The sequence below is a fragment of the Indicator indicator genome, chromosome 2, assembly GCF_027791375.1.
Source record: "Indicator indicator isolate 239-I01 chromosome 2, UM_Iind_1.1, whole genome shotgun sequence".
Lineage (NCBI taxonomy): Eukaryota > Metazoa > Chordata > Aves > Piciformes > Indicatoridae > Indicator > Indicator indicator.
Genome location: NC_072011.1, coordinates 27,918,026 through 27,940,178, shown reverse-complemented (window position 1 = coordinate 27,940,178; position 22,153 = coordinate 27,918,026). Strand labels below are relative to the sequence as shown.

Genomic DNA, 22,153 nt, shown 5'->3' with positions numbered 1-22,153 from the left:
TGAACAGCGTACATGAAGCTTTCAAGTCCTGAAAAGTGAGGGACAAGTATTTTTCATAGCAAGCCTTCAGAAAATAATCTAATTCCATGTTGGCCTTCCTGATTTCATTGAAACACTAATTAGAAATATGAAGCGATTTCTCTTTACTTGTGCTGTAACTTTGATATTCTTGGTTATGACATATTACTAAAAAAAACCCCAAACCAAACACCCACACAAAAACCCCAAAAAACAAAACCACAAAAAACCCCAAAACAAACAAAAAAACAAACACCAATGCAAACTAGGGAAAAAAAAGGAAAAAAAAAAAGAAAATTTTAAAAAGCCATCTTACACTGAGGTGAAACACTTATTAAAAGCAGTATGATGAAAACTAAAGAATATTTCCTGAAAAACTAGCAGAAAAAAAAAGGAAAGAAAATAACCCCAGATTGCAACATAACTAAACAGTTAGTTGGTAGCTGTCAGTTTATAAATAAAAGCAGCCTGCAGCTCCATTCATATTATAAGTAACTCACAGATACGTGTCCACATGCTTGTGTTTAAAAGGAATTTCTTTCACCAGTTACTCGCAGGGTGAGGGAACACAAAGTCAAGGTCTGCTTATGTGAGAATCAACCACAATCTAAAACAACCCTCACTTACAAAAATCTGCAAATAGTTCCTTACATTCACTATATCACTGATTAGCTACATGCTTAATGACGAAGTCTTTTCTCAGAATTAAAACTCATCACACAAAACACCCTGGCTTTCCAAGACGAGTGTTGAGAATTATTCATTGAATCAATACTTACTAGCTCAGCATTCTCATGTGAGAGGTGACTTTCATAGTCTGCACCTTCAAAGTATATTGTCCAGGTGCCTGGTGACCGTGGATGAGGTGTTAGTCTACAAAAACCTAAACGAGAAAATAACATCAACATAATTATGGTGTTAAATTTTATTTTTATTACTCCTTTATTTATAACAAAGCAGCCTGACACAAGGTAATATCCTCTAGCAGTATTTATCTTTTTATTGTATGCTGAATCTTGCATCTTAAATGCCATTATGTACTCTACTGCAGTTTTATGGTACCTACAGAATCCTACAGTTCTACAGCTGCTATTCTGAGAAACACATGTACATAAAAACCTACAAGGTTGTAGAAAACTCTTTGGTGGCAAAATACTGCTTGTACAAACCAGACTCAAGAGAGAGATATGAAACACCAAGCCAATATTCAGAATCCAAACCACGTGAACTCTAGAGTAAGACAGGTCATTCTGCTGTGCAGGGAGTTTATCTGACCTGTCTCAGCACAGATTGGCAGAGATGAAAGCCTTGCCTGAACTCATTACTTTTTTAATGTGCCTATGCAATTAAAAGTGTTTATTTGTTTGGGTTTTTAAAAATGTTTTGTTTTGTTAATTAAGCAATCCCTAGAATGCTGGAAAAAAGGGAGCCAGAGCAGCTGAGATGTACCAAACATTTTTCTTAAATCAGGGACAGTGAGAATCCAGACTTCATCCAAATAGATGAGAGTCTTCCTCTCGCAAAGACCATCTTTTAGCAATTACACTGATCTACTGCAAACTGGGTGCCAGGCATAATTTAAGGAATATCTACAAAGTAAAATTTTGATTGCACACATTAAAAAGGCCTTACTTGTAATAACAATACAGACATTTGCATGGTAAATGAAGTAACATTTACTAAGATTTAGTGTACTAGTCTCCTTTAGTTTCAAGATGACATCCGTTAACTCTCAGTACTTTCAAAAGTCAGATTCCATTTCATATGCTAGAACATGGCTTTTCTATAAGCTAAGTTGGAACCTAGAACTGCAAAACTTCACTATGGGGTAGCCTAAGTCTGTTTTGCTGATAGCCTCCTTTGCTGCCCTACCTATCACGATATTCCTGTGAAAATTTTTGAACAACTGCTTTTTAAGCATGAAGGTATGAAAATAATTATGTACTAAAAAAGCTTCTAATAAATTTCAGTAGCACAACATAAGGATCACAACTTACTCATTTACCATAAATGCTATGACAGGCCCTCTGTTTTACTGTCTCAAGTTTAGATCACTTTTGTCCAACCACAGGAGCTCTCTAATCATGTGAAGTTTTGTTGGACTACACATGCCTGAATCACAAATTATCATGCTGACGAACATTAAAAGAATTATTTTAAAGTTACAGAGAAGCTGTTGCTAAGTGAAAAAAAAAATTCTGAAGTATTTAATTCATATTTGCTTTAAAATTAGGTTGACTGTGAAATTGTTGATGTATTACAAAAATCTGTACTTATGTACATTTTTGCTGCTCTAGTGCCAAAATAAAAAAAAATAAAAGCTCTGGAACAAAAGCAAAACAAAGTTTCAGTGGGCACTAGTAACTCAGCACTGCTTAACTAGAACCTTGAAAGTGAATGAAAAGGGACAGAAAGTAATAACTAAAAAGTCCTGCATACTTGTTATGGGTTACAAACCTAAACACTTCAAAAACATAACATAAAAAGATTCAAACATTCATAAAGAAAAAGAAAGTGGTTTACATTTAACTAAAATATATTTTGCATTCTGTGTTCACTAGACAAAAAACCAAACCAAATCAAACAAATAAGCAGACAAACAAACAAAAAAACCCAATCAAAAAACACCAAAAAAAAAAGAGCATCAACATAGTAAAACAACAGAAGAACTAACCTCTCTGACAGAGCGGATCTAAAAATTCTTGTAAACCACTTGGAACATTTCTGACAACATCGCAGGAATAGCCATCTTCTGGTAAAAGAAAAGGTAGCTGTAAGTCAGGATCCTCTTCCAGCTGGACTTCGCGGCCATCACTGCGTGCAAGTTCATCAGCCGTATTTTCTGCAACAGTTACTACATTCTCTATCAATTCCTGGACAGAAGGCAAAAAGATATTGTTACTATCAAGGGATAACTTTCATAAAGAAAAATACTCTGCCATTAAAAAAAAAAGTAAGTTTGCAAGAAAAAGGAAACCAGAAAATAAGTTATCAGATATAAAACTTTCTTGGCTCCACTATGTATAGTCAGCACACTGCTTTATTTGATCGCTCAAGGTAGATGCCCGATTTTTAAACAACAAAGTAGAAGCACACAACATGAGCAGGATTGCTCAAGGTGCACCAGGGAATTTTTAAGTTCTTCATTTGGAGCACAACTGTTCTGCTTAGTAACAGAAAAAGTTCTATAAAACCACAATACTTTTCACTATGTAGTTGCACAGAGGACACATTATAGTCTCTCCTCTACATTTTAGAGAGATCTCCAAGATTTCAGTAGGGTATCTGTTACTAGATTGTATGTACTGAGAAAATTAATTCAGAAGTTAAAAAAAATGTAATTCCTAACAACTTCATAAGAAGCAAAGGTCCAAGCACCACTTGTGTTTCTGCATTCTTCTATTTATGCCAAATTAATCAAAAAAGTGCACAATGAGAAGGCTCCTCTCTCCCTCTCCCCAAGCATTCCTCCATTTTCCTGTCAACTTTACATGTCTTAGTTTTAGCATAAAATTATTCAGATGTTAAGTGAAATAAGCTACATGCAACTTTTAAAAAAGATGCAAACTAATTCTCCAAGTTCTCAGTCTCTTCCAAGTTGCATGCTCTTCCTTGGGAACCAAGAAATCATCCATGCTCTGTCTTAGAAACCAAGAAATTAACCCAGGTTTGAATTATCACTACATTTGACCAAACAGGTAGCACCAATACTTAAAAGTAACTTTACCTCCAGTTAACCTGCATTCTTCCTGGAAGAGAACTGTGATTTTGCTGGCCTCAAGACAGAATTTATCTGAAGCTGCTACAAATATTATATATAGATTCCTTTAATACAAGTATTTGCTTTACCAAAGATTGAGATGTCATTTCCAGGCTCTTCCTACAGCTTCTACTTGGCTCCCAAATCCAGTTTAGTGCCTTGGTCTTAATCTCACCCCATGTATCTAACATGCAACTCAGATTCTGTAATTCCTCGATACAATTTTATTACTAAAGTACAATGCAGAACACAGTTGAAACAAGGCCATGTAAATATTCTTATCTGAATGTTCAGTTTCTGCCCCTTTCCAGAGGGAAGTCAGATCCAAGATCTAGCCTGTCTTTAGAAGTTCTCTTCACGAAGGGCTTTATTACCATAAACGGTACTAATTTTAAAGAGAATTACATAAAACTAAAGTATACAGAAGTAAATTAGTTTATATTCCTCTGATCAAATTGCAAGCCTTGAAAATCTGTCGATTTGGAAGCAGTTAGTCAGGGTTTGAGCACGTAAGTCTTTTACAGCAGCAAAAGGACAAACAAGCCGTACTGTAATCCTCCCTTTGACACAAAGAACACCTGCCAAATACAGCACTGTTTCTTTGAAGGTCCCACAATTCCCACAATAATAATAGTAAATGGTAATAATAATAATACACAAAAAACAACTTTGGAACTCTATCTGTGTCACAGTCAACAGAAAAATGTAAGCTTTGTTCTTCAGCAAGACTTTTTGGTTTGGTAGTCAATAATAAAAATATATCCAAGCTAAAAGACTCCCTAAACACCTTTAGAACTGTTGTATTGTTGCCTTTGATTTAATAAACAGATGTACCTGCATTTATTTAAAAAGTGGATTTTGTAGACAATGCAGTTACATAAACGTTAGATTATCTTCACCTAGCCTTTTAAGATTTTTCTGTGATTAGACAACTATCAGGGTTTACCTTAAGAGATTTTTTTACAATTCTGCAAGGGACACAAAACCTCTTCTGACTTTCATCAGAAATATTTTTCCCATGGATAAAACTTAGCATAGTCAGTTATGTCTTAAATATCAAGATAAAAACAGTTCTGAAAACAACATTATATGTGTACCTACAGACACGTTCCATGTACCAATCTGTCCATCAAAGGTAAAATCAATTCACTGCTTGTATGAAGGGATTCAAGATGCACAGATTTTTACATCCCACATGTAAAAAAGCTTAGTGTTCCTGCGTCTTTCATTTTCACAGTATCAATCTTTGTTTCTTCTGGTTACACATAGAACCAGCTTTTGGGAGTGCTCTGTGCACCACCCTTCTACCATCATACTGGATTTCATCCACGAATGGTGTAAGGTGCAGTGACGCCTCTGCAAGTATGCTCAATACGCACTGGTATCTTTTCACAACTCAGTTTAACAAGAGCTTTTCTGCAATACCCTGCTCAGGTTTCAGTGAAGTACACCCAACAAATGCTGGTGGCCAGGCTGATACTTCTCATAGTATGAAAAGCAGATTACTTATTCTGACTTGTCTCATGACAGTTCCAAACCAATGAACAATACCTATTTTCAGTCAGTGTTTTTACTTTACGCCTGTATTCCTCAGGTATGTTAAAACAGCACAGTAAGTGATAAAAGAGACTTACTGTTGGGATGAGTGGTTCATCCGGAGCACAGTGATAATTCTGCAACAAAGCTTGTAGCTGCAGAGAATTCAGCTTAAAGCAAGTACTGTTAATATTTGGAACATCTGCATGTGAATATTTATCCATGGTAAGCAATGTGGTTGCCTAAATGGGGAGGGAAAAAAAAAAGAAAGGTCATAGCAAAGTAATCCAAATTAGAATGAAGCCGTAAGCCTTATTTCTGAGTGTTACTTGAACTGGAAAAGATAAAGCAAGAAGCTACATTTGTAAAAGAAGCAACAGAAACATCCCCAAAACAAATGCTAAATCTATCTCCTGTACCTCAAGACAAATACTAAACTTATCACAAATGAGGCATATCCATTCTTCAGCTGCACTTCTTGTCTCTCTTCAGCATAGTTATAAGCTAGGTCTTGTAAGGCAAAATTGAGTAACATGTTGTCTAAACTCACTGATTATTAACTTCACTTGCAACTTAAATATTAATGCTGTTGAAAATATTCTTTGTGTCTTTCCAAGCTACTTCAATGTTCCAGGATTGATTCACACAAACTACAACTTCTCCACATGCTGTTCTCTAGGAACACAGAATATAAAAATATTCTCTTAGAATACACAATGATGTGAGAAATGTTAATCAAAAACACACACACTCACCTGCACTATTCTGCTGAGGTGACAATCAGCAGCTAATTCTAATCCCTGTTTTTCTGCCCAGGCTTCAATGTGGCCCAACTGTTGACGAACAATAGCACCCCAATAATGTGAACATAACCCTGAATCAGGGGCTGTAACTAATCTGTTAAAAAGCCACATGTTGATAAAATGAAACAGCTGGGAGAAGAGCTGTATAGTCAGAGCAGCATTCACTCTACATCGTCGCAATAAGGACATAGCTCCAGTCAATGTATGCAGCACATCATCTACAGAGATAAAACAAGAAGTAAATCTCATTTACATACTCACATATTGCAATGTACAATCGGTTTAGGCCATTAAATTTAAAAATAATAAAAAAAAAAAAAACAGCCAAGTCAGTTGACAAATGCTAGGTGGGATTTACATGCATTGAAGTTACACAGACTTTCAGAAATAAATTTACAGCTCCATGGTTTTCAAGACTTAGCAACAATCAATCCTGAAATAAATTCTTTGGGGGAAATATTTAGCATGTGAGTACATCTGATATTTAAATAATGCCCTCACTTGAATAAACTATTTTTTCTGTTATTTTTACTAGCAAGTTAAAAACTTTATATTCTATTGTTTCAAATACATATTGTGATTGTTCTTTACATGCATCAGGCAATGCAGTTACTTTCTGCTGAAACCGCAACCACAGAAAGGTTAATACCTAAAAGACTAGGGAGCATATATGAGTTTTGTATATTATACTCTCTGCAGTTGAAAAGAATGGCTGTACTTAATAGCACTTCAGATCATCTTTATTTCAGTTATTCACAATGTCAACACTTCTAAACTCCTCCTTACATTTTATCCCTGGCTGGCATCAAACCCGAGTATTTTTTATGTTTTCCATTGTATTCTTTAGTCATCAGGCTACAAAACATAGGAGGTTCTCACACTATCCCCATGGAAAGTGCAACAGGGGTTCTATCTCAGGGGCCTATGCATGGAAAGTCTGAGCAGAGTTAGTGAGCCAGGATTACAGACACAGTGGGATAGCACACATGACCAGAGTGCTCTCATGGGCAGGAACAGTCCAGGAAGACTGGCATTGCTGTGAAGCACTACCATATTTTAAGTATCGTGGCAGAGATCACTGGCAAAAATCCACAAGGACAGTCAGATTAACCTTAGTACCTGGGAGGTATTTTCTCAGATTCTCCCACAGCACTTTATAGTGAAATTTATGAGATAAGGACTGGATAAGCAGATCATAATGTAGGGAGAGAACTGGCTGGGCCACGGGACTTGGTGCATTTGTAGAGACCAGTTGGCAGTCAGCTATCAGGGGCTTCCCTTATAGATGAGGGTGGGACTGATACTCTTTAATGATTTTGGTAATGACCTGAGTGATTGGATGGAGTGCATTCTCAGGAAATTCACAGATTATACTAAACTGTGAGAAAACACTGATACACTGAAGGGCAGTGGAATTTTTTTCTGAAAGGCCTCAGTAGGATGGAGAAATGGGCTAACAGAAACTTCATCAGGTTCAAAGGCAACCTGCCATGTTCTGCACATGTGAAGGAAAAAGTCTGTGCAACAGTATAGGCTAGGTGCTATCTAGATAGAAAGTAGTCCTGCTGAAAAAGTTAATGTCATGAAGCAGAGTGTCCTTGCTTGAAAGGTAGCCAGCTGCATACTAAGCCATTAAGTTATCAGCAGCACAGCTAGTAGAAAGGAGGGAAACAATCCTTCCTATTCCCTTCCTATACATTCAGTATTTGTCAGACTCCCCCTGGAGCACAGCACTGAGTTTTAGACTCCCCAGCACAAGGAGGATACCAATCTAATGGAGCAAATTCAGCCCATAGCCACCAAGATCATGAGGGGGCTGGAGAAAAGGACATAAAGGAACAGAGAATTGGATTTGATTCATCCTGGGGAAACAGAAGGCCAAGACAGAACTCTCTGTTATCTTCATCTATTTAATGTGAGCAGTCAGAATAAGATCCCTCTCACAGGTGCCCAGTGACAGTACCAAACAACAGACAAACCAATACAAAAATTGCAACATGGGAAATTCCAATTAGATCTAGAAAAACTATTTTCATTATGACAGTGGTGAAACATAGAAGCAAGTTGCTCAGAGATGTTGTGGTACCAACCATTCTTGAGTATAATCAAAATTCAGCTCTGAAAAATCTGATCCAGTTGCTCCTGTCTTGATCAAGACATTAGATTAGATGATATCCTGATGTTCCACTCCAAACTAAATTATTCCACAATCTTAAATTGTATGTCAATGCTGTCTTTTGTTAACATCCATACAGAACCAACCCAAATAATTCTTGAGGGTCAGGATAACTTGTAAATGTCACATCACTGTTAAGAAAAACTCTGTTTACTACTAATCAATTGTATGGTTTAGAAGACAAAAGATCAAATAATCTAACCTATTTTAGGCCTCTGAGGATTATTTTCCTCTGGATCATCAAGGAATGCTGGCATGTAGTTATTAAGCTCTGACTGCAGACAATGAACCAGGTACCTGGAAAGGAGTGGTGGAGGGGGGAAAAGAATTATTATTTTTAAATCCTGCATGTCTCCATCATGAATGATTCTAAAGAAAAAGGATCTATTTTCCAATTGAGATACACTCTTCTCTGTTTTAAACTCTACCAAGAGAAGGCTTTAGGGAGTATTAAAAAACCCTAACAAAAACAAACAAACAACCAACAACAAAAAACAACCAAACAAAACACAACAAAATTTCCTATTCTGAGCCAATGCACAAGATCCCGAAATGGCCCTAGTGGGTTGTGGAAATAATTTTTAAATTCTTGTGTTTATCTTAGCTTTAACTATGAAAATGAAATGTGAAAAGCCTGTTTTGATATTCTTTCTCCTCTAATAATTATTTAACATTGTTTTTGATAATTCAGGTACACATCTGATATTAAGAATGGAAACTCAAACGGAGTTAAATTGTAATTGCATATTGCAATGGAAAATATTTCATGTCTTTCTACATCTCCCCTGTTGAACTGGTAACATTTTTCATTAAATACCCTCAATTGCTAGGAAATACAAGCCATGGTAATTTCAACAAACTCAGGTCCATGCTAGTTGTTACTGTCAAATAACATTTCCACAGCAGGTTTCTCTTTCTTTTCATGTTTCTGTTGTGCTTTTAAAATTTGCCTTCTAAATACACATTCCACAGTTCTCCACGTTTAATACAACCGTTTGTAATCTGTCATGTCACAGAGTATTTAGGGGATAATTCAAATTTGGTGATATCCTTTCACATCTAGCCTGTCCACCACGTACAGGAAAAAATACAGTGCCATTTCTTCCTAGCCACAGCAATACTGTGTGTTCAAGAACTACCTAACACATTTAAGTAGCAAAGAGTTGTTTCAAGACACCAATCCAAAACACTGACCTATAGCAAAAAGGAATAGCTTCATGAAGTTACTAATGAACGTGCTGTAAGAATTGAAAGGTGCTATAAAAACTCACTGTCAAAATAGCTACTTGTTATACCTTATTTACCCATAATTTACTAATACACATTTTTTTCTTATATCTGTGCGAGTACAAAGTGTTTTGATGCATCTCTGACACCCTTCAAAAGCACAGAAATAACGATAAGGTTTCACATACTATATTTCCATATGACATAACTGCTCTTTAAAGAAATACAGCCCTCCTTAAAGCTGAACGCTTAAACCACAAATCAAAATATGAACAAAAATGAAGCCTTTCGTTTTGATTAGCACTATGCTCACTCGACATTGTTATCTTTGTTCAAGGGCCCTCAAAGAACTTCTTTCCCATTAGACAGTTCATTCAGAATCAGTACTGTAACTGCCTGGGATAACAAGCAGAGATTGATTTTAAGCAAAAATCTGGATTTACATTTTTAAAAAAAAACTGCATTAAACTAGTATGCAAATTGCTATTTATGCAAATTACTTAAGTATATTATAATTCCTTAAAGAGCACAAGGCCCACTACTTCAGAGACCCATAAATATTTAAGCCTATGTATTTACATATAAACAACAAAAATAACCTCTCCTCACATCTCCATAAAAAAAAAAATCAGATTAAGAGAAAGCAATCAACACAAACTAAAGTAACATTTCCCTATAATTTTGTCAGCCTCAACTGACAGATGGAACTCCTTTGTAGCCCAGTTATCCATATTCACAAAACAAAGTATATATCTAAAGAAGTGTATAGCCTCTCCTATAAGTCTTCTTCTCAGATATTCAACAGTACTCAAAGGACATTATTGTTGTATTTGAAATTTGGCAATTTTTTTTGTTTTTTTTCCTAAAAAACACAGAAGCATCAACTAAGTTAAACAAAACAGAAGGTTGACAGCCTTACTTGAATGCCATTTGAACCAAGTGTGCCAAAACATCTTGTGCATCCACAGTAATTCGACTAAGATCTCTGTCTTGCTTTACGAAATTCAGTAATTCGGATGCATTTGCCATCCAAAAGGCAAGTGCCCCAGCAATATTCTTCTGTTTCTGTAAGTAGAAAGAAACAAAATATAATACAGGGAAACAGTTTTCCAATAAAGCACAGCAGCTTAGAAAGGCTCCAAAAGATAGACCAGTACCTTCTCCCATTTCACCAAAAATATCCCAGATACCAGATATTTGCAAATCTTTGTATGTAATATTGTAATTGCTGCAACTAGTAAGGTCAATTTTAACATGTTTACTGAACATATGAAATACTGTTAAATTGCCAGTAGCCATACCAATAGAGCCACAACAGAAGCATCTAAGTTACATAGCGCTAAGAGCTTAGCAGAATGCAGTATCTGGTAATCTGTGCACTTGTAAGCGCGAATTCACTACTGCCCACTGCCATTTCTGATACTGCGCTCACTGGCTCCAATACCAGGTGACTCAGTATCAAGTACTGATCTATCTCACCATCTCCCGACCACAAATGCCAGGCCAGGCAACCTCAGATGAAATCCAAAGAATAGGAACCACAAACAACAACAACAAAAAAGAAAATAAAGGGAAGAAAAAGAACTTTGGTCATTTCATATCCACATTGAAGTGCGTTAAGCAGAAATTATGGAATGCCGTAAAGTTGCAAAGTCAAAAAAGGATTTTAGTACTGCATGTTCCAGTTGCTGAATGAGTGTTATGAACTGTTCAAGTCCAGCTGTTTGAGTATTGTATTTTGATATGGAAGCAGCATGAGAAACTGAGCTAAGCCAACATAGCTAGGATCAGTTCCCAGCAATATATCCTACCTGATCAACCTGGTCTACCTCCTGGAGAAAAACGGACGAAGGAAATCAAACAGAATAGAAGAAAGAAACTTGTGAACAATCATGATAGGTTTAGAAATCAAACACTAAATATGAAGGTACAACACTTATGTTCACAGTTATACACAGATGCATTAACCAGTAGCTATGATGCAACTGAGCCTCTTTTAAAAAATTGTTTTAACAGGACTAGTAGCACAACAGCTATGAACTGAAGTGCCCACATAACAATTAATTCAAGGAATGTCCTGACCTAGTTGACATCCCAGACTAGTTGATTATTTCATGCTCAGTGCAGCACAGAAACCTCTCAGAACTTTTTGCAGGCAATGGGGTAAACTAGCCATCCAAGTAACAGATCCAAGGATTATTTGCCCACACTGCTGCAATGAAGACAATGTACAAACAAACACAAAAGGGGACAGAAAATCCCCACAAGAAAAAAAAAAAAAGAACATAAACCCAACCAAAAATGTAAAACACTTAGGACAGGTTTAATAATATAATGGCTTTTCAATTAAAGAAAAGAAAGACTGTTTTAAACAACAGAGTGTCAAATGAAATACCACACTAAGCTTCTTAAATGTTTGTACATATAAACTACACTAAACAAGAGCTAAACAAAAAAAAAAAAAAAAAAACCAAACCACCAAACCACCAGATGTGTTTGTCTGATTATTTAAAACTAAGCTTAGTTAATTCTTTTTGACTTTCTAATCATACCACTCTTCCCTACCTGGAACACAGTGAGCTTACATGTAAAACTTTGAGGTGTCATTTGATGTTACTATTATTTCAGTTAGAGCTCAAAAAAATAAAACTGCCACTGCTTTTTTGTTTCTTCCTCCTGTCCAACCAAGGCACTCTGAACTGACTGAAGATGTGTCAGCACAGAACAAAAGGAGATGCTCTTTCTATAAATGAATGTTAGAATTTACAGAGGATTAGAAATGTCCCAATTATTTGAGGGGGGGAAGAATCAGGATACCAAAAATTGGCTTTTTTAGTATGGTAAGTTTTTGTTCCTCGATTTTTATTGAAAATACTTTGCCTCACAGATCTCTTCGATTTTATCCCTATCTTAAACTGTCTTCTATATTTGCATATGCTAATGCAAAGCCTACATAAAATCAGAGACTTAACTTGCTAGCAAGTACTTCTAGAGTAACTTCAGAAAGCTATCAAGTCCCCTTATGATCCAGGCAGGCAAAACAATTTTACTTTCCTAGTACAGCACAAGAGTTGGTGCACCTTCCCTCCACTTCTGCTTTGGGTGCCTATCTTCCCTTACCTCCCCCCTCTGTCTTCTCCCTCTTTCACACCCTCTGATGCCTTTCATTGTGGGCATACAGTGAAGACATACCAAAAATCTGTTATGAAGCAGCAAATTATCATATGGCAATTTAACTGTGACAGTCACCAATATAATCACTCATGCAACAGCTTAGATGAAGTAATTTGATTTAGTTTAGCTTCTACTGGTTTTATGCCCACTAAGACAGGTTCCAGCTAATGACATTTTCCTGGTCAAGCTTTAAAAATCAACACACTTATCTCCAGCCCATTAACCTTCAAATGCACTGAAGTTCTAATCTTCCATCACACTTGGAATTTTCCCCCTTTCCTCCAGCTTCTTCAGCATGACATTTGAAAGAAACACTTCCCAATTTTCTTCAACCTTCAATTCCTTTCAGTTTATTTCTTGCAACTAGGTATTGTTTCACAAATACAACCATCACTTCCTTTCTGACAGCTTCTTTAAATTTTAGTTTGCAAAATATCTGCAAATACAGAGCTGCAAGGCTGTAGAAATGTTTTTTCCACAAAGTCCCAACAAACATTTTGTTTTAACAGTTTTGTAACACTATTATAAGGATCCTGTAAATACACTTGTTTGCAACAACTGCAAGGCTGGACTTTTCACAGGATTATCTATCTTCTAGATTTGATCTGCTTTCAAATGACACTGATGTTTGAGCCCACCTCTCTAGTATCTTTTAGCAGTGACACGGTTACCCACTTTAACACAAAGAATACAGAACTTTGTTGTGACTTTCCTACTACACCCATCCCTGTCACCTCAAGCAGTTTTGGGAGCATTTTTACTAGTTTGTATTAGTTACACAAACCAAGTTAATTTCTTTGATTCAGTCCTGTAACTTTCAGAGCATATCTGACGCTTACCCTTTCACTATCTACTTTCCATTCTCTCAGCTTAACTGCTTGTGTTCAAGGTCTCTGCATTTGGTGTTCTCCACTACTGCCCACCATCTCCCCTCTGACTAACAAATTCACTTTTCTACAGCCAGATATTTAACAGCAGAACCTGAATATTTGACTTTTGATATCAATTCAATTTGACCAAATACACATATAGCATAAAGACTCAAAGCAACGTACTACTTCACTTCAGAATCAAACCATCTTACAACCTCTCATCAGTTTCTGAATGCACATGAAAGGGTACAGTCTTTCATTTCTTACTGTAAAGTGTTTTCAACACCGGCATTTTCTCCAATTCTTTCTTATGAAAGGTGGGAGCCTTTTGTAACTGTTTACAGAACTGTCTACTTATTAACATTCTCCCTGCTGAAAACGCCACTAAGTCTTGCCAAAACCTTAACAAAAGCTGAACAGCTTTGGTTTGCTGTGACTTTAATGCCACTCCCTTGCTGTTTACTTTCCTCTTCTCCCTTAATCAACATGTTGTGTAATACTTGCATTGTAAATTCTCTAAAGCAGGACTGATATGTTTGTTATGCTTGCACAGTGCCAAGCACAGCAGGGTACTTGCTCTATATATGGGCTACCATGGCAGTACTTTTTGCAACAAATATATGTGTTTTAATATACATAGAAATATATTTCAGTTTTTTCTCTGGGAAAAACCTGCAGACAAAGAAGTTACAATAATTAATTAGTGAGGATACCTGGACTAGCATTCCTTTTTCAAGAAATGACCGTTACGTTTTATCAAGTTACATAATGCAGGGTGTTGTCTAATTTCACAGACAACTCAGCAGAGCTCATCCTTCATTTCTACACAAAACAGAACTCCCCCATGCTTCTGTAGAAGTCTTGCACACATAATAACATCAGACTACATAGACGATGTTGGAACATTTGAAAACTTACATTTCTCTTTATAAAGCAATTGTGTCAGCTTGGTTCAAAAAGCCCAGTGTTAGTACCCTTTTTGTATAAGCAACATATTCAAGATTAAAAACTCATGGTTTTTTTTAATATATTCATGTCAAGCATCAATTGGTGCAAAACAACTGCTATCTATATGATATTTTTTAATAAGCACATCCAACTTGTTTTACAAAAGCTCACGACCAGAAATGCTTGCAAAAATCTTACCTTCTAGAGTACAGAAGAGTAACTTCTTGTCAGAGAACATATCTTCAGAACAATAACCCCTCCCTAACCTCCCACACTCCTCAGAAGTTTCTTACCACTCACATTATTCACTGACACAAAAGTAAACTTTCATATAAGCAATCAGTGCAGGTCTTAGTCTGACCCTTAACAATAGTTGGTTAAACATTAAGACTAAGGTTACTAGATAATCTACAAAATACATTTAACTCCCTGGACAAGTTTTTGGGGAGAAACTCACCTGTATAACTCCTTCCATCATATTCACCATCTTGTTGACTATAGCAATAACTTTGTGAGTACGCTCAGTAGGAGTGATGTCAGGTCTGTACTGGCTTGACAATACATACCGACATGTCATATACAAAACATATGTAGGTGACAGCTTGAAATGAACTGTTGAGCTATTTGTGTAATTTATAATGGCAGATAAGAAGGCATCTTCAGCTACAAAGAAGAGAGGAAAAAAAATCATATCATAAGCCAAAGACAGAAAGAAACTGAAATATAATATATAGAGAGAGGATTTCTTTTTGGAAGGGGACAGGTGAGTAATTTACAGGAATCTGAACTCAAAGTTGCTTATTATGTACTGTGGTTACTTAAGCACAATAACAACAGACTTCTATATAAAGCTGGAAAATCTGATCATCAGCAAACATTTCCTTACTATTTCCTGTCTATTTGCTGAAAATTTTTATCTTCAAGAGAACAGAAAAATGCATGTTTCTCTTCCTACAAAGCTCCCTTATTATAGGGAATTTTATCCTAATAAAAAAAAAAATCTGTCTTTACTTGTTCACAAATCCATTTAGCTTCATGTATCTGAAGTCTAAACAGCCTCTAATACGGTATTTTTCTTCCTTAAGAGAGCTTAAAAATCACGGGAACCAAGGTAACAAAAAATTAAATTATAAATTAAAATCTGAAGAAGGATTTTATATAAAATGGATTTTGACCAAGGTGCAATCTATTATCCAAGGCATGGAGAACTGTACTGAAGAGAATGAGTTTTATGTACCGTTGAGGAGATTGGATTTTTTTCACCGTTAAACTCGGAATATCTCAAGATAAAGAGTTGAAATCCAATTAGAATTAGCTATGCATGAACCTGTGCCAACACCCAAATTAATTATATTACTGGATCAGTTATCTGTTTAGTCATTATTCTTTTCAATGTTAAGTTATCCTTAAGCTCTCAATCCGACTAAAATATTACACTGTATTAAAAAAAAAAAGTTTTAATAGGTTGGCATTATAACTCCGCAATTTACTCACAGCTTTCCCTGAATTCAATACTGGCAGGTAGCATCAGTTCTGGTCCATGGGTATCCTGAGGTCTAAAGAAAGAAGAAAAAATTAGATTGAAACAATTCATTGGGTGATATTAATTTCACTGAAAAACAAGGAATTTTTCCAAATACACTGGCTCCAAATGGTGACACGATAGCCTCCTCCAATGATTCCTTTTTTACCTTTTCTCTAGAATCATTCAGAGTGTATTAGCCAGGAACACAGTAGATCAAAATACAGACTTTAGCTATGGAGTCTGTGATATTAATGAACATCGTCTCACCTGTGTATCAGACTGGTAGGATCAGTTTGCCATCTGCCACTCACTAACGGGATTCAAGTAACAAATTATTCATGGGCACATGAAAGAAAGTGAATGACACCTCACCTGAAACACGAGGTTAATTACAAAAAATATAACTTCCTATCTTTAATGCCCTCAAAACTCATGACAACTTGGTCAACTTATTTGTCCTTTATCCTGGAAAGGAGGAAAAGGAGGTGAACTCTAGCTCCTACTCTAACTGGGCTGTTGCTATGCTAAGAAACACAGTCATTCCATTAACCTCAGAACTATAGCCTCACTTAAACTGATAGCAGTGCTTTTTCATATCAATATCTAACAGAGAATTCACAGTGGAGAAAAAAAGAATAGAAAACTGATTTTTCTGGTGTCTATAAAAGGCTAAGCACCTATTTCATTCCTCCCTTAAGCAAAAGCATTAATTGAGCTGTAACATGCATGTAATAGCGATTTTTACCATATGTAACACAATACTTAGCTTTTCACTTTCCCCAGCAACTTTGATAAAGAAAGGAATGCAATATGATTATGCAAGCCTCATTCTCCTGAGAAATTTTAGTTATGCCAAAAAGGAGAGACAGACGAATAAAGGACCTCAGTGTCCTATTTCATGTAGTAAAAAACCCACAAGATTAACTTTGAAGGCTCATGTCAAAAGATTCAAAATTAAATTTTAGCATATTTTATCAAAAAAAACCCCCAAACCTAAGGGTACCTTTGGGATTTGGTAATTTTCTTTGGTTTTTAAACTTGCAAAAACTTAAATCAACAGAAAACTCAGTTATGTGATCTAGATAATGCTTTATTATAAAAGGAGCTCAGCTAAACAAAGTTCTGAGGAGCTGAAAGTTAAGGAAAAGCAGAACAATATGCACACAAACTTCTGCCAGTTCAGTTACATTTCAAAGACAACAGCACGCTCTTGATGAAGAGTAGTCAGCTGGTAAATTGTAGCATTTCTTCTGTTTCTAATGCTACAAATTTTAGATTAACTAATTTCTCCCTACTTCCACAATGTCAAAAGTGCATTGTCTTAACTGAGATGTTAACTACTTGTACAGAAGAATGATACTCACGCAGCATTATCACAATAGAACTCTAACAACAACTCCAAATAAATTTTTAATCTATCATTATAGGAATGGTAATAAGACAAATAAATGTTTCAACAAACTGGCTGGTAAACCAGCGATAGATTCTAGCTGATGATTTGTTTCCTTTTCTTTAGAACAGAAAGATCCTTTTCAGCACAAAGGAAGGAATGTGATTTTCAGTCTTTGCTTCAATGGGAAAGTGGCACAGTAAATGAGAAATAATATGGACTAGTGCAAGACTAACTATACTTTCACTGAAAGGATTTACAAAGATGTCACTGATAAAAAACCCTAGAATATCAGATATTCAGTTCAGGTGAAAGCATGATTTTCTGCCATTTTTTCCCGTTTGTTGGGGTTTTTTGTTTTGTTTTGTTTTGTTTTCCTGCCACTCTTACCTCTGTTTTCTGTTTAGTGAATAATCAGTACACTTAAAGGTACTAGAAGATTTATAACTTCAATTACTGCACTTTAACCCACAGTACATTCACCATACCTTTCATCCATTTATTACAGCAGTTCATCTACGTTTTAAAGCTCATTTACGTAGACAGCAATCCTATATTTTATTTTTCTTAAGATTTGAAAAAAAATTTTTTGATTTTTCAAAGATGAAAGAGAGGCTTTGCAATAATGTCAACCAGCTCTCAGAATCTTTAGATGCATCCTATCAGGGTTTCTCTATTTATGATGGAAAACAGTGACAATTTTTGAAGCAATGCTAACATTAGAAGACATTGTCTAACAAGGAGTTGATCTCTTTTGGATGGCCAAAACAAGGTATTATGATAACATAGAGAACGAATAGCAAGAAAATGGCCACATGACTCAAAGGCAGTGTCTTCCGCTGTGGCTTCGGAAACAAAGTATGGAGAGGATGAAAAGTCTAATTTGTAGCTGAAAGAAAAGGACCCATGAGTAAAATGGGGCAGCATTTATCTATTTACTACAGCCACCATATCAAAAAGCAAAAATCAAGAAGCTGTTACATATATTTATAAATTGCATAACTTTACAAGGCAAGCATTCCGAGGTAGCTAAAATTCATTCTCACAAGACCTGTGAACAATACTACTGTAATTTCTTTCTCCAGAATAAATGACATCATCTTGCCACTGACAAATGAAAATTCCAAGTAATTGTACTTTTCTTAAAGACACTTCATGCAACACATCTAACCTCAAATCAACAACAGTGTGCTATCACTACCAGCTTGGCTTTACAAAAAGAAAACTACAAACTACAGAATACTGAAGCAAAGAAATAGTTACTTGATTTAATATTCTGACTTTTTTTGCTTTAGTTGGGTTTTATTTGGAGTGAGATCTCATTTTCCACTGGGAAAATCACGTAGTTTACAATATTTTAAGCACATTGCTTATCTATCAGAAAACAGAATCCAGTCTTATCCACAATGAGAAGTAATGGATTGCACATTTCCTACCTTTCCTGTCTGCGGTAATCTTGCTGCTGCTCTAGTCTAATCATTGGCTTCACCATTCCTCGTTCTGCTGTGCTGGATGCCGATGATGTCCTGTCACCATCAAGCCTGCTGGTGCTCTAATTCAAAACAGTGGGACAGATGCTTAGCATGCAAACATTGCATTAGCCAGTATTTGTGCTTGGCACTACTAAAATTGTGCTTGGCACTATGAAAAGTGTCAGTTTGAGGCTTGAAAGAGATGGGAAAACAGAAGAGTACAGCAGAGAATCCAGCAGCTCAGCAGGTCTTTTCACCACAACGAAGCATTGAAGAGCACACTTGCAATTCAGAAGACATCAATGGCCAGCTAGAAGCAGCTACTACTTCATGCATTGCAAGAACAATATAATGAAAATTTGTTTTTATTTAAAAGTGACATAGTTATAAATATAAAGAATTCTTAATGAAAACTTTAACTAAGAGACAAAATTAAGCACAGATTTAAGACTGGCTGTGCTCCCCTACTCTGCTCCAACTGCTAACATTATCATCTATGCCATAAATTTATCCTAGCCGTAAGGAAAATCTGATCTGCTAGACAGCACAAAATTTTCGAAACAAGAAACAGCAAATCAGACTACACAATTTTTTATGTAGAATTTTATTTGTTTTCTTTCAGTGTCACAAGCCCCTCAATATTAAGCTTTCAACTCATAATTTCCTATTACCTCAAACTCTATTAGAAAGGGAAAAAACATGCTGCTTTAAGCAGCAAAAATGGGTAGCAATTATTTTTCAGTACAAACAGCTGAAAAACAAACATTGGTAAAATCTGAAGTGTTTCAATACTTCTATGAAATTTCTAGAACTAAGTAATTTGCCTTGATACAAGAAAATCTACCATAAAGTGCATTTCAAAACAAGATTTTGGACAAAATAGTTTTTTCAGTACTGACACACCACTCCATGAATAACTTTTCATCCCTACGTCTTAGAGAATTTTCACTGAAGTTATTGCTGCCCCTTTTCCAAACAGAAAAAGCAAAATCATTAGAGCAAGTGTCAGAAAATAAGTGATTCAGCAGTGATTTAACAGATGCCATGTACATTCTCAAATAGTACTTAAAAAAAAAAACACAAAAAAAACCAACAAAAAAAACCCCCACAAAAACCCACCAAACACCAAAACTTTAAAATTTCCCAAGCTTCCCTAGGTCCACTGAAAGCATATTTCTAATGAGTCAGACAAGAGTATGAGGTATGCTAGACAATCATGTAAGAAACTTCAGCTCTAGGCAATTTTGAGGTAAACAGTGCATCCAACATAAAACATGGCAAATAACAAAGCTACAAAGAAAGAAGAATCAGAAGTCTGTGTCAAGAAATGAAAAAAGACTAACAAATATTTTCACAAGCTACCAGAGTATTATTATACCTACACTGCCACACCAATATCACTAACTTTCTTTACAAATATTTCAATTTGATAATAGTAGTAATAAAATATAAAAGGAAACGCATTTGTGAGAGGACTGCTACCTTTCGTACTGCTGAAATAATTCATTCCCTCATTTCACCTGAGGCATGTGATCATAGCACCAAGACAGACATTAACCACTGTGTCACTTTACTTGATTTGTTTGCTCTTGGTAAACACAACTCTGGCACCGAATTCATTAATGGAAAGATAGTACAGAAAGAAAGCAAGAAGATACTATCACCCCATTAAATGTTTATAGCTATGACTGCAGAGACAGTTTGTCTAGTGAATGTGTGTGTAGCAGCTTTATTAAGTCAAAATTCACATTCATTAAATTTTAAAAATCGACAAACTAAAATTGAACAACCTTCACATTTTGTATAAAACATTTACTCACCCCATTGCAGATGGCAATAGTCATGTGCTACACACATGAGGTAATGATATATCATTTCTAATACGAATTGCTACTTGCATTTAATCTGTCTTCAAATAGGTCAGTTTGGGGAGAAACTATTCCAGGACTGAGGAATTTCCCTTTCTGTAATAAGTTACTGCTCTTGCCACAGAAAGCATGCCAAATGCTAATACAAACTTAAACAGAACAGTTTTGTGGGAGAAAAAAATAGGAATAAATAATAATGCACCCAGAAGAGGAAATGGCTGGGGAGAACGATGAACTGGCCACACTTCACCAAATATAACCGATTTAAAATTTTTGATCTAGCTTACACATGATCTTTTATTATTTATTGTTAATTTAGCCATAACATAATACCTTGCTTGCTGGTAATGCTGCTCCACTGTGAACGTCTCCCTCCAAATCAAATGTGGTTTCCTGAACAGCTCTAAAAGCAAAATAGTGTTTCAAGCACTTTTTAGAAATTATATTGCTAAACATTTAACAAACAAGGAACAGAGTAGCTCAACTTAGGAAATTAAAATTCAAGAGGTATACCACAACTCCATGACTTTTTAAAACACTAATAATTACAGGATCACAGTATGTTAGAAGTTGGATGGGACCTCTGGAGATCTTCTAGTCCAACCCCCCTGCCAGAGCAGGACCATAGAATCTAGCGTAAGTTGCACAGGAATGCATCCAGACAGTCCTTGAAAGTCTCCAGAAAAGGAGATTCTACAACCTCCCTGGGGAGCCTGTTCCAGTGCTCTGCGACCCTTACAATAAAGAAGTTCTTCCTCATGTTGAGGTGGAACTTCCTGTGCTGTAGTTTACATCTGTTGCCCCTTGTCCTATCACAGGGCACAAGTGAGCAGAGTCTGTCCCTTCTCTCTTGACACCCAGCCCTGATATATTTATAAGCATTTATTAAATCCCCTATCAGTCTTCTCCTCTCCAGGCTAAAAAACACTAGGTCTCTCAGCTTTTCCTCATAACGCACGTACTCCAGCCCCTTAATCATCCTTGTAGCCCTCTGTTGGACTCTCTTAAGTAGATCACTGTCCCTCTTGAGCCAGGGAGCCTAGAACTGGACGCAATATTCCAGGTGAAGTGTCGCTACGGCAGAGCAGAAGGGGAAAAGAGTACCTTCTTTTTATAAAAACACTACAAATATTTATACCAATAATTTCCTTTGGAAAAACAGATAAAAAAATATTCAAGGTATTGCATTCACTGCAGTAGATTTACTACAACGTTTTGCTCAGCTCTAAATGTACAATAATCTTGATAATGTAGATCCTTCATCTATCACAGTAATGCATTTTACTATCTGCTTGTTCTAAATATTTTTAAAATATTTGATTGTTCAAGCTGCAATAGTCTTTTGTCAGAGATTTTGCAGTCCCAGTAAAGCTCTGCAGTAGTA

At 36.0% G+C, this 22,153-nt stretch overlaps 1 protein-coding gene across 7 annotated transcripts in view; it reads right to left on the bottom strand.

Annotated features, from left to right (window-relative positions):
• The window catches only part of AFDN (afadin, adherens junction formation factor), a 119,331-nt gene that overhangs the window by 39,229 nt on the left and 57,949 nt on the right, over positions 1-22,153 (bottom strand). For 4 of the 7 annotated variants that reach the window (XM_054399126.1, XM_054399129.1, XM_054399131.1 and 1 more), the window contains 10 exons: positions 21,103-21,172; positions 18,866-18,981; positions 16,009-16,070; positions 14,972-15,177; positions 10,440-10,585; positions 8,496-8,590; positions 6,070-6,335; positions 5,413-5,556; positions 2,693-2,891; positions 798-901 (listed from right to left, as the gene is read on the bottom strand). In XM_054399126.1, coding sequence (XP_054255101.1) covers positions 798-901; positions 2,693-2,891; positions 5,413-5,556; positions 6,070-6,335; positions 8,496-8,590; positions 10,440-10,585; positions 14,972-15,177; positions 16,009-16,070; positions 18,866-18,981; positions 21,103-21,172 — 1,408 coding nt within the window. Of the gene's footprint in view, positions 1-797; positions 902-2,692; positions 2,892-5,412; positions 5,557-6,069; positions 6,336-8,495; positions 8,591-10,439; positions 10,586-11,331; positions 11,353-14,971; positions 15,178-16,008; positions 16,071-18,865; positions 18,982-21,102; positions 21,173-22,153 lie in introns of all 7 variants that reach the window. The other 3 variants (XM_054399127.1, XM_054399125.1, XM_054399128.1) reach the window with 1 other exon arrangement.